The sequence below is a fragment of the Anastrepha obliqua genome, chromosome 2, assembly GCF_027943255.1.
Source record: "Anastrepha obliqua isolate idAnaObli1 chromosome 2, idAnaObli1_1.0, whole genome shotgun sequence".
In the NCBI taxonomy this organism is placed as follows: Eukaryota; Metazoa; Arthropoda; class Insecta; order Diptera; family Tephritidae; genus Anastrepha; species Anastrepha obliqua.
The window spans coordinates 26311252-26324955 of NC_072893.1; the positions used below are offsets into that span (position 1 = coordinate 26311252).

Genomic DNA, 13704 nt, shown 5'->3' on the forward strand with positions numbered 1-13704 from the left:
AACAGAGCACTCATCGTCATATTTTATGAAGAAGTGTCTGTCAGTCATGTAGCTTTTAAGAATATTAAATGTGTTAAGCGGTAAAATGGGTTTTAGCTTATATAGAAGTCCTTTGTGCCATACTCTGTCAAAAGCTTTCGCGATTTCCAAATACACGGCAATGCAATATTTCTTCTTATAGAAGTCGTCTGTAATTTTGTTGACTACTCTGTGAATCTGTTGCACAGTTGAATGTTGTTTTCGGAAACCGAACTGGTGTGAGGGGATGGCGTCTTTTTGTTTTAGAATCGGGTCAATTCTGTTAAGCAGTATTTTCTCAAACAGTTTAGAGAGGATGGGCAGCAGAGGATGGCAGCAGTGGTCTGCTTTCTCAATTGTGTTCGGCAGCTCAATATCTTTATTGTCCATGTTATTTGTAAATATTGTTTTAAAGTGGTCAGCTAATGTTTCAGCCTTTTCTTTGCATGTTCTAGCCCATGTGTTGGAATTTGTTTTTATTGGAGGCTTGTGTATGGTTGTTTTAGTGAGTATTTTGGTTGCTTTCCATAGAGAATAGTTGGTAGCTGTAGTTGTTTCGAGGCTGCTAAGGTACTTCTTCAGTTGATTGTCATTATTTTCTTGGAGAATTTTTTAAGTTCATTTGATGATTTGTTTAGTTTAGTTTTATCGGCTGGGTGTTTGGAGCGTTGCCAGTCTTTCCTGAGTTTGCGTTTTTGTTTGATTTTGTCTAAAATAAAAGCAGGGATTTTCTTTGTTATTAAGGTTTCTAATATTGGTGTCGATTGTGTTACTGCTTTTATTATGTTATCGTTTAAGTATACGATTGCATTGTCCATTTCGGAGGAGGATTTCAAAGAGACTCGAGTTTCCATGTTTTCTTTTATGACACCTCGAAATATATTCCAGTTCGTCTTATGGTTATATAGCGAGGTGATGGTTTTTCTAACAGGTCTATCCTGGAGCGTTATTATTAATGGTGAGTGGTCTGACGATAAGTCAAGGCATGATTTTATTGGAATGTTTTCATGAATCAGGTTTTTCGTAATACAGAAGTCGATTAAGTCAGGAAGTTTTTTAGTGTCAGTTGGCCAATAGGTCGGTGCTCCTGTGCTTAATGTGCTGTTGTTATTTGCCTTAATGGCCTCATATAGGTGTCTTCCCTTCGTGGTGGTTATCCTAGATCCCCATGTTACGTGCTTAGCATTGTAGTCTCCCCCTGCTAGGTATCGATTTCCAACTTATTTAAGATAATCAAGGTATTGTTTTGTGTTATTATACTTGGGTGGACAATAAACAGCTGATATATTTATTGCGCCAGTCAAAGTGTTTATGCAGACTGTAGTCGCCTGTATATGTTCTGCTTTATAGCCATCCATTTCTATGCATTTTATTGCTCTTTTTATTATGATAGCTGTGCCTCCATGAGCTTTGTAGTCAGGGTGATTTGTATAATAAATATCGAAGTTTGGTATGTTTATATAGGTATTCTCAGTGGTATGCGTTTCGGAAATGAGCATGATATCAATTGCATTGTCGGTTAAAAATATTTTCAATTCTAGTAAGTGGCGGTATATTCGTTTTTAAAGAAACACCCAAAAAAACACCATTTCAAATGAGGCGAGTGCCTTAACCCTCCTTAAACATTTTAAATTTTTCTTGAACACCCTGTATGCGCATAATATTTTTGTATAGGCAGGTACATTAATACATCCATACGCAAGTTCAATAAAATATTCATATAAATTTACTTTGATCAGTTCTCACTAAAATATGTGAATTCTCCAAAAATGAATTCACCTTTGCAACACAGTTCAGCCGAGTCTTATCGCTAAAAATTTACCTATAAGAATGAACTGCGAGCGACGGCACCAGTTGAGGAAGCAAGGAGCAGCTGCACAGATGCAAACAGAAAAGTTTATATTCGCAAAGTGAAAAAATTGTGTACATTGCATCAACTAATTTTTTTACGAATTCAATTGAATGAAAAATTAAATATTTTTATCAACAAATAAATACAAAATTTATATGAGAATCTTGCTTGAAGCAAAAACAGAGTTCAGTTGAAATTTTCCGGGATAAATGCATAGAAGTGCCGGCTTTAAGCTGCAAAAAAGTGCACACAGGTTTAAATACACAAATACATATATACATACGTGAAATTGTAAGCAAACCATAAGGACATTTTAGCTTCCAAACCTTTCAAATAGCCTGATTAATATGATGTTGGTGATTATTTTATTTGCTTGCTTGGCACTCGGAGGAGCAGCTCAATTAGAAGGTGAGTAAATAACACAGCGCCGCAAAATTTTACATTTATTTGTGCGACTAAGATAACTTTAGTGCTTTCGAGTGAAATTTTGTGAGCTTCGTGTGCATTTGCTTTACGTTTTTGAAATATTACAAAGTGCTTGAGGTCCCTAAACCTACTGTAAAAAAATAGGCTTTTGGCTTTTGTGAGAAATCAAGCAAAGTGAAGCATCATCACAACTCTTCCTCTTGATTGGCTTAAGGTTTCATTTTGCAAGTCTTAGGACGCGGCCGAGAATCAGAAGAGCAGTGCGCTTCTATTCAAGGATGATAGCTTTACAAGGTTTGCTTGATGGCTATGGTGCAAAAACAATTGTGAGGTAAACTTAGGCTGCCACGTCACTTGGGAAAGGCGAATGAAATGAAAACAAACAAAATGCATAACAAAAAGTGTAAAGTGTGGTTAGATGAATGCAAAAACAAAAAGAAAAACATGGGCAGCAAATTTCCAAATTGTGAAAAGTTGTGTGTTTTAAATTAAATTTAGAATTTAAAAAAAAAAAACCACAGCATAATTCGCGCATCGCTGTGCAGCTATATTTGAGGTACACCCAAGAGCGAAATGTGACTAAATGTTCGTGTGCTACCACTGGCCTTTAGGTTGCCTGTATCAAGATTGTTTTAGGAATTAGTCTATGGCTGTGAACCAACTATGCTGTATTTCAAGAACATATTCAAGAAATCTTATTTACATAAAAATGTGCCCATAATTATGAAAGTGACCTTTGTCAAAATTTCAAAAAAAAAAAAAAATAGTTTATCACTTATTTCACATCCACATTATCTTAAACTATTGGGTTGGCAACTAAGTAATTGCCTAACCTTTGTGCATTTTCTGCAATAATACAACTTGAAGCATTCGTTATCTGGACGAAAATGAAAAGCATCGCCAACAAAAAAAATAATGTGATTGTTAAGGTCTGAACTAAAGAATTCACCAGTCTCGAGGCGCTGAAAAAGCCATTGTTCGCAAGTGGGCCAAAATACCTGCAAGTCACATTCGGGTAGCATTCGATTCGTTTCCGAAGCGTCTCAAGGCCATAGTCAAGGCAAAAGGTGGTCATATCGAGCAAAAGTAAATTGATTCTAAGTTTTGCATTATTTTCACACATTTTTTACTTTGAATTGAATAAAAGTAATTTTTCAAACTAAATTTATGGCCTATTTAATTGGTTACACTTCGAGTGACGGACCCTGTATGTACATTAGGGTGGCAGTTATTTTGCAAGATTATTTTTTATTGGTGCTATCCCCGAGATTGGTTCCTTTATATATAAAAATGGTGGAAAAAAAGTTTGAAGTAAATCTGGTAAGTGGAAAGTGTGCCCCCGGGCCTTCAAAGTTTCAAAAAACCCGAAAATTCGTAGTATATGTACTAGTAGTAAGTAAAGTAGCCGAGCATTTAGTTTATCACATTACAATGATAATTCAAACTATTACGCTTAAAAAAATATATATTCAATGCAGAATCTACCAAGTCGTTCGACCCTTGCTTTTTGACAACTCTGTCAAAAATTTTCCATTTTTCTTCAATTTCTGAATTACAAAAAAACAAAACGGAAGTTAAAATATGTGAGATAACTTATCAACTGATCACATTTTGAAATTCGAAATGAAAATAGATTTCTTCAAACACATTTCCGCGCATAAAAAATTGGGTTCGCATTTTGACTAACGTACAAATGGTGTCTTGGATAATATCAATATCAAAAACTAGTACTAGTATCAAATAAAGTAGGCGAGCATTTCGTTTCTGAAATAACAACGGCAATTCAAATTTTTATGGCTAAAAAAGTTTTGTATTAAAGTTTTTTAAAAAAATCATTAGTTGCGTACAACATTTGAAATGAAGACATTCGGTAGTACAATGTCGCGACCTCTATTACGAGAAAAAGTTTATCTGCTCGGGTATTATTCAAATGAAATTTTTGGAAACAAACTTCCATCTGTAAAACAAACGTTACACGTTTTTTTTTTAATTTACGGGTGTGTAAGTTAACAATACGAGACAGTGCTTCACTAGCTTTGCGGGAAGTGATGATATATTGGGAGAAAGCCCGAATTCCGACGCAAGAACTAAAGTACTGTATACCAAAGTTAGATGGTCTCTATCAGCAGTGGCGGCAACTTCAAAAGCATGCTGCAAGAACGTCGATGGATCATAAGAAAAAAAAATACCAGTCTAACGGTTAGACGCGATAGAAGTGAAACCTTCCGTAAAACAAACTGAGAGAGAATAAGACGAAAGCAGCATTAGGAGCGGGATAATTATAGGTTCATTATAATATTGCTATAAAGTTCATATTTTATTTTCTTCATTTTATTGTTATTCATCCTCAATGTTGTCAATTTCAACAAATGATACGAGTGGCTTATGAAAGCTAAAATATGATACAAATGCTTTGGTTTCGATGTTGTCAACATGTCTTTGAAATACCGCGTCAATGGTTGTTTTTGATCGTATTGTCGATTCAGTGCGATTGTTACACATTTTTAAATTGAATGTTGTATTGAGAACGTCAATTAAGGGAACCGCTGTGTCCAATGCAAAATGTACGTTAAAATCGCCACTTAAAATCATTGGAACTTTATTGTAATCTTTTCTAAATATCCGCGATACTTCTGGTGTATACTTTATTAAATTTTCGTGAATGAATTCCGTGATGCTATTTATTGATTTTTTTTTCTGTCGATATTCACAACACTTTTCTGCATTATTTTTCGGCATAATTGCGGTAAATATTTAAAAATGAAAATATTTACGAATATAAAAATACACACGCGGTTGCTATTATGAGCGTCCCCAGCAAAACCTGCGTGACCGAAACTCTAACACAATTACATTTTTTTGAATGTTACAAACAAATGTGCACGTAGGTTTTGCTGGGGCGTGACCGAAACTCTAACACAATTACACATATGCACTCGTATTTGTTTGAAAATCGACTTTTTTTTTGGTTCTCCGTCACCTTTGGAAAATGTGTAAACAGTAAGCAAACTTTATTCATATATTTTTCCTCATTTTTGCATCAGTAAAATTAAACAAACGCCGTAGCCGAATGGGTTGGTGCGTGACTACTATTCAGAATTCACAGAGAGAACGTCAGTTCGAATCTCGGTGAAAACACCAAAATTAAGGAAAACTATTTTTCTAATAGCGCTTACCCCTCAGTAGGCAATGGCAAAACACCGAGTGTATTTCTGCCATGAAAAAAAGCTCCTCATAAACATATCATAAAATAAAATAAAATAACTGTATAAAAAAAAAGTTTTTCTTGTGATTCGAACCAAGGATTTTGGATCGGAAGCTCACATTGCTAGCCGCTCGGCTATCGCGCCATGCTGTCGGCGCTGGCCTAAAAGTTATTTAGTTCGTCGCTACGTGTATATGTAATATTCGTAGCCAAGAGTGTCGCTTTTTTCGTTTCACTTTTTCTCAAATCACTCCCAACGATTCTAAAGAAGTTTTCACTTCAAAAGTAATAGCTAAAAAATCACCCTTTATGTTTTCATGGCTCGGAGCATAGGATAATAGGAATGAATAAAGATCAAGCGTCAACGTTGGCAGGATTATGTCGACCGAATAGAAAGAAACGCTTGGGCTCTGGAAGTATTTGATGCGTTACCAGCTGTTGCTACCAGATGAAGCCCTTCTCTGTGTTGGAAAGATCAGGTGGAGAAGAACTTGGCTTCACTTGGTGTTTCCAACTGGCGTCGGTTAGTACGAGAAAGAAACGACTGGCGCGCTTTGTTAAACTCGGCCAAACTCGCGTAAGCGGTTATCGCGGCAGTCTAGAAGAAGGAGAAGCCCGCACTGAACGAAATACGTTTGTTTTGCGCTTTTTGTAAGCCAAATATTAACGGTATTTTTGAGCCACTTCAAGCGTTCACTTTATTATACTAAAAGCTACCGGGTTATAAACTGCATAACTGAAAATTTTCTTCGGATTCTGAAAAGAAGTTGGATATTTTGATGAAAAAAAAAATTCACAATGACACTTTTTTTTTCTGTTGGGCAGAACGCACTTAAATTCCATTTGTTTTTGTATTTTAGAAAATGACGCATGTGAAACGGAACACTATAAGGGAAATTGTGCTGCCAGCCGAAATTGTCCGCAACTACCCGCTTCTATGAACGCAATGGGTCTCACCAGTAACGATATTGGCCATTGCGGTTTTACTGTAATTGAGGACATAATTTGTTGTCCGTAAGTATTTATGAACTAAATGAGTGATGAGCTTTTCCTCCAGCAGCTTTGGTTTCCATGTACTCTGCTAAAAAAAAAAATATTTTAAAAAATATTATTTTTAGGAAAAGTGCAGTAACCAGTACCACTACAGCAAAGCCGTCGAATATTACTACCACAGCACCACTGCCAGGGTTTGTTATCTTTCCACTAAAAAAAGAGATATTTCTTAGCATAAAATTAAAAAAAAAATATATGTATCTTTATTCCAATATATTTTGCAGCAATGTGTCGACAGGTTCACGCAATTTAGTTCGCCCAGCTGATCGTGGTGGGTATAGCGTCAAAATCATTATAGTGGCAGTAATTATAAAGTTAAAACAATATTAAAAATTTCAGCATGCAGCAAAATTGAAAAGGGTCTGATCCCAAGCTCAATAAATCGTATAATTATGTGCGGGCCTCTTGCCTTCCCAGAATATCCGCATATGGCGAAAATTGTTTATGACGTCGAAGATATGGCTTGTGGTGGGACGTTGATTGATAAACGTTTCGTTCTTACTGCGGCGCATTGCATAATAACGAGGGACATGAAACCTATAAAAGTTATTTTGGGTGTTACTGACTTCAATGATACAGAGCAATGGCAAGGCCGACTGGAGATAGATATCAAAGTGAGTAATATTAATACATATCCATATACAGAAGGTGGCGCAAAATTAATCACCCTATCGGAAGATTTATAATTTTTGCAATTTTAATGCACTTGTGAACGAGGCAACTACAGTAAACAAATAGACAAAAAATGGAGCGCGCGTAAAACGCAAAATAAAGATTATCATAATTTATAATAATTTTTTTTTGTATTTAGTAAAAGTGTTATTTTTTTTCTTTGTTCATTCCTCTCGGGAGCATTGGGCCTCGATAAGATGTCTTGCGTTGGTTTCGTTAATCTATTTGATTTCTGACAGTGTAGATGATTAGCTTTGCCGCTAGGTAGGTAGGTAGGTGGGTGGGGTGGCTGTCGCAATGAAGCAATGACACACTTAGACTATTCATAGGTCCATTGGAGACTGGAAACAGGAACTTATCCTTACCCTGTGGGTTCCTTTTCAAACCATCCGGTAGCTTTAATAAACGAGCAAAGCGTCGTTAGTTTTAGTTGCGCTATGTCCGCTTCTTCTTCTTTCATAGCGTTACAACGCGGGGTACGTCAAAGCTTCCTCCAAAATGCTCCTCCAAAGCGGTCTATCTTGAGCTGTTGCTCCGTAGTTACGTATTCCCAGCTTCTTAAGATCGTGTTCCACTGCGTCTATCCAACGGTTCCTCGGTCTGCCTTTGGACTTCACGCCCATTAGCTTTCCTGTCAAGGCTTTCCTGTTCGACCGCTGTTCCATTTCCGCCATGTCTGTCTGCTTAGTTCGCATGTGTAGAGGTTTTGCCAACTTACCATATTGATGGTTTCCCTTTCTATAAGTATTTTACAAGTGGGCATAGGTATCAGCGTCTTATCCGCTTGGAGGTCAAGCGTTGTACCAATTCGAGCAAGTTTATCTGCCTTGCAGTTCCCTGCTACATATATTCCTGTGTCCTGGCACCCAAATAAGGTGTATTTTGTAGTATTTGGATATGTCCTTTACAAGTTTAAAACATTCTATGACTGTTTTTGACGAGTGTGTTTTAGATCCAAGCACTTTTATTGTCGCTGTACCGTCTAAGTATATGAATACTTCATTTGTGGATAATACTCTCGTTTTTATTACAGTAAGTCCCTCTTTTATGGCAGTGACTTCCGCCTGCAAAACACTGCAATGATCAGGTAGACGAAATGATTGGCGAACTCCGAGTTTATCGGAGTAAACCCCTCCACCTACTCTGTTATATAGTGTTGAAACATCTGTATAGATGTTTATATCATTTTCTCTACCAATAATCCCATTATTCCATTCCTATTTGGAAGGAAATGCTGTGACGAAGGATTTATCTAAATTGATATCCTTGGTCTTACAGAAATCCGTTGTACCAGGAATGCAGGGGAATTTTTCTAAAATTCAAGAGTGTCCTCTCTGCTTTATTCTGAGTATACCGATTTCGCTTAATCTGAGAGCAGCCTTGGCAGCTGTTTGCTTGCCGAAATGCTCTATTGATAATAGGTTAAGCATAATGTGTAGTGCCTCTGTGGGTGTGGTCCTCAGTGCCCCGCAGATGCAAAGACTGGCCATTCTTTGTACATGTACCATGGTTTTTTTATATATAACTTATCTAAAGCCGGTCCCCATTATTGTATACTGTATGTTAGGATTGGTCTTACAATAGCTGTGTATAGCCAATATACGATAGATGGGGAAAGACCCCAACTTAGTCCTATTTGTGGCTTACAAGAGTATAGTGCTATTGTTGCACTTTTTACTCCACCTTCGACACTTGATTTCCATGTTAGATTTCTGTTTAGTATTAGACCTAAGGAGCGGGCCTCATCACTAAATGACAAAGTCGTTCCATCTAGAGTCGGAGGAGTTATTCTTGGAATTCTATGTTTCCTGGTAAATAAGATCAGTTCAGTTTTGTTGGGGTTGACGCTTAGCCCATTTGATCTTGACCAGTTCTCAACCATGTTTAGTAAATCTTGCATGATTTCACAAAGTGTATTGGGAAATTTCCCTCTTACAACCATTGCAACATCATCCGCATAAGCTACGACGTGTTGTCCTCTCTCTTCTAGGCTCTTTAGCAAGAAGTTTATTGCCAGCACTCAGAGGAGAGGAGACATCACACCGCCTTGAGGTGTTCCTCTACTGACTCTTTCTTTCCTGATCTTCGTGGCCTCTAAGGTTGCGATCACAAATCTGCTCATTAGCATGTTTTTGATGAACTCAACCAAAGCCCCGGAGATAGCCTGCCGCTACCAGTCCTAAATAGTGCGAATGCCCACCTGTCGTTGCTTAGGAACAACGTCGTCTTACTGCTTGAAGTGCCATCTGTGTTTCACATTTTTCTGCCAGAAGGATCGCACAGATGGTTGAGGACTTCGCTAAATTTGGAGTGTCTGCGCTATTAAAAAGTGTTGGTTGGTTGGTTTAAGTTGTAATTCTTCCAGAATCCAACTAGCGGTTTCGCACCATTTTTTTGCCACATCCTCGTTATTAAAAAGTGTTATACAAAAACAAAATTGGATGATTAATTTTGCGCCCCCTTGCATGTAGTCATACAAACTATTTTTCTCACATGATTTATTCCATTTTCTTCAATTTCATAATAGGCAACCTACGTGCCACAGAACTATTCGAGTTTTTCTCATTACTTCGACATTGGATTAATTGAATTGGCCAGTGATGCCGTTTTTAGTGTTAAGGTTTATCCAATATGCCTGCATACTGATCCAACTGATTTGCCCGAAAACACGGAAATAATTGTGACTGGTTGGGGACGCACCGAAAGTAACAGTACGCCTATGAAATTTTATTATTAAGCGAATGCATTTTAACTTTTTTCCTACGTAGGTCTATCAAAACACTTAATGGCGGCCAAAATGAATCTGATACCGCTGCCAGAATGCAACGCAAAATTAGAATATTACATTGATCGTCGCTTACGTCATGGTATTGATGAGACACAGCTGTGTGCTCTGGCACCAGGGAAAGATGCCTGTTGGGGCGACTCTGGTGGGCCACTGCAGATAATTAACGATAAAGCCTACACAGTGGTGGGTGTAGTTTCATTGGGCGGAGGTTGTGGAAAAAATGTACCGGGTATTTATACCAGTGTGCCAAAATTTTTGGATTTTATTGAAAGTATTGTATGGCCTGAAGGATGATGGATGATAAACGAGCTGACCTGACCCTAAATTAGAAATAAAATTTTATTAAAAATTATAAGGAAATGTTTTTCACTTAAGAGATTGCCGTCAGTGCGAAGCTGTGACTGCCGGCAAAAATCGAAAAATTTGTTATTTTGTATATAATCGAATTTATTGTCATTTAAAAAGAAATGTATTAAATATTAAAATTCTGTTAATACAAAGTGAAGTCCAAAATAAGCACGACTTGCAGCTTGAAAATGTTTTTGATGACGCCATCTTTTTAATGAAATAGTAAGGTGGAAGTTACATCCGCAGCTGACTTTCAGTGAAAGCTTAGTGACATTCAGTACAGTGGAAGCGAAATTATTGCGTCTAAGGTGTCAGTATGTTTGTGTGATCGGTACAAAAATGAGCTTCGAGCAAAGAGCTAAATAAAATTTTGTTTTAAAATCGGTAAATCGTTTACCGAAGCATTTGAATTGATGCAAAAAGTGTATGGCGATGATTGTCTATTTCGTGCCAGAGTTCATGAGTGCTTTACACGTTTCAGAGATGGTTGTGAGGACATAAATGACAATGAAAATCAGTAATCACCGAAAACTCCAACGAAATTGTTCGTAAATTTAACAAAAATGAACCGAAATCATCGTTGAAATTCATGGGATCGGAATTGAATATCTCCATAACATCGATTTTTCGCATTTTAGATGATCATTTGTGCTTACGAATGGTCTGTGCACGTTTCATTCCGCACAAGATAACTGAAGACCAAAAATTGGTCCGAATTCAACATTCGAAAAGCCTCATTAAAGAACCAAGAAAAGACGAGAACTTCCTTTACAACATTGTAACTGGTGATGAAACGTGGTGCTTCCAACATGAACCTGCAACTAAGCTTCAAAGTGCCGAATGCAAGGCCCCAGACTAGCCACCACCCAAAAAATCGCGTTTGCAGAAGTCAAAAATCGTGTCGATACTCATTTGTTTTTACGATTTCAAGGGAATTGTCCACAAGGAGTTCCTGCCAATGGACCAAACCGTTAATGCAATTTTCTATCTGGGCGTTTTGAAGTGTTTGTTGCATCGCACTCGTCGAATTCGCCCTGAATACCGCGAAGGAGGAAGCTGGCTTTTATTGCATGCCAATGCATCATCTCATCGATCCACTCTTGCGACCGATTTTTTGACTAGAAATCGCATTCTAACCATCAATCACTCACCGTATTCGCCTGATGTGGCTCCTTGTGACTTCTAACTATTCGGTAAATTGCATTTGGTCATGAAAGGCAAACGTTTTGTGTCCGTAGAGGTCATCCAAACGGCTTGTACCGACATATAGAAGGACATTCCGGATTCCGGTCAATGACCTGAAACACTCTTTCGAAAAGCTTTTAGATCGCACAAAACAGTGTATCGAGGCCAGAGGGGACTATTTTGAATAAATAAACTTGAAGTTATCAGAACGAAGCTACTGTCGTTTCTATTTTTTGCTCAGTCTTGTTTATTTTGGACTTCACCTTGCATTCTGTCGCTAATATCATTTTTGTGCCGTCAGAAACCTCTCAACCTTCGCGTTTTTTCTACGAAGAGAGTAAAAATGCTTTTTAAGAGCTTGTCACGGAAATAATTTTCAAAAATACATTTTAAGGCATTTAGCTAAAACCAATTTTGCTTGTGTAAAAATTCATGGCGGAAAACAAAAAGTATCATATGTTCTCCTTTTTTTTCGTTCTGTTTTTTTTTTGCATTATGACTTTCGGATTCATTTTGCGATTGGTATGTAAGGTTCCAGTGGTATGAGTTTTAAAACTAAGTAACCTGAGCGAATCCAACTATTCTAGTAGTTGTCCATTAATAATGAATGGCACTTAAATAAATTTCGGCTCCATTACGTCTCATAATCACAGCATCCACTACAGCTGAGGAAGACACCTCATGTCTTACTTTGCCTTTATACAAATATTGTACGTCTATGTTGAGAGCATGGCCATCATGTGTACAAAGCTCATGAGCATATAAGGGATTGTTAGACCAATTTGAACGAATTTTAGGTGCCTCTATTTGAGCCCGCAACAAAGAAAGGCCAAGGAATATCTCCATTTCTTGAAAATTGGTTTCTGTGAAACTCTTTATCCGACAATTTCTCGTATGTGGACGTGATAGTTACAGCAAATTTTTCCCATATTCATTTGTGCAACTAACAATGAAATGCATTATTCTCGTAGACCAAACTTTACCGAAAATCTCTTCCGGAGTTATACAATTTTTTAGATCATCAGCTGTACTTATTGAAGACCAATCAAAATGAAAGTCTTGTATTTCTGCAGTGTCTTCATTCCACAAAGTAGTTGTCTCATCTATCCCATTTGAAATATTTATGCCGTTAGAATCTCCTAAATCAGAAAATGATGATGTTGATGAGTCCATGTTGTTTGACGAAAATATATTAGGGGTACATTCCCTTGAGTTTTCGCTGAATTGTCCATATTCTAACACAAAAGTATCCATAAATTTATTGATTTCATTTCCAATTATTTCCGTAATACACTTACCTATATCTTGATCTGAATCAGAATCATCAAGTAATCTCAAAATTCGCGTAGGCTTCTTACGTGAATTCATTTTTCTAAAAAGTTATACAATAATTCAAAAAACTGATGTTTTCACTTTAATCTGTCAAATGTCTAATTGAAGCAGATGATGAAATGTCTAAGCAATTGCAATGCGTATTGTTAAAAGTAAGGGAAATTTTCAGAAAAAAATGTGCAATGATACAGGCAGCTCTCTCTGAGAATTCTACGAAATATAGATGCTATAGCATTCACGTCAAGTATTACACTTCTAATGGGTGATTTTTTAAGAGCTATAGGAAAGTTTTACAAAAAAACACACGTAAAATTCAGAAAAATGCATAAAATTTTTATTTAAATCGATAGTACAGTTCATATAATTTAATGTTTGAAGATTATTTCATGTAAATGTTGACCGCAACTGCGCTTCAAAGGGTCCATCCGCTTAGTCCAATTTTGGCATACGCTTTCCAATATTTCGTTGGCCGCCGTAGCCGAATGGGTTGGTGCGTGATTACCATTCGGAATTCACAGAGAGGTCGTTGGTTCGAATCTCGGTGAAAGCGAAATTAATAAAAAAAAGCATTTTTCTAATAGCGGTCGCCCCTCGGCAGGCAATGGCAAACCTCCGAGTGTATTTCTGCCATGAAAAAGCTCCTCATAAAAATATCTGCCGTTCGGAGTCGGCTCCATTCGTGGAACAACATCAAAACACACACCACAAATAGGAGGAAGAGCTCGGCCAAACACCTAACAGAAGTGTACGCGCCAATTATTTATTTTTTTTGTTTTTATTTTTATCTCACATATAAATGCTTTAATGTTGTCTTCCAATGCGTGA

General features: G+C 37.2%; 2 protein-coding genes across 2 annotated transcripts; both read left to right on the plus strand.

Annotated features, from left to right (window-relative positions):
* Window positions 1-1887: 1887 nt before the first annotated feature.
* On the plus strand, window positions 1888-6884 carry LOC129238060 (uncharacterized). The gene is made up of 4 exons (XM_054873100.1): window positions 1888-2278; window positions 6362-6515; window positions 6620-6688; window positions 6779-6884. Exons 1-4 carry the CDS (start codon window positions 2218-2220, stop codon window positions 6882-6884), a joined length of 390 nt encoding a protein of 129 aa, XP_054729075.1. The 5' UTR covers window positions 1888-2217.
* Window positions 6885-6974: 90 nt separating this feature from the next.
* LOC129239036 (serine protease Hayan-like) lies at window positions 6975-10507 on the plus strand. Its single transcript, XM_054874306.1, has 3 exons — window positions 6975-7168; window positions 9754-9937; window positions 9995-10507. The coding sequence occupies exons 1-3, from the start codon at window positions 6983-6985 to the stop codon at window positions 10306-10308; spliced, it is 684 nt and encodes a 227-aa protein (XP_054730281.1). The 5' UTR covers window positions 6975-6982; the 3' UTR covers window positions 10309-10507.
* The last annotated feature ends 3197 nt before the right edge of the window (window positions 10508-13704 follow it).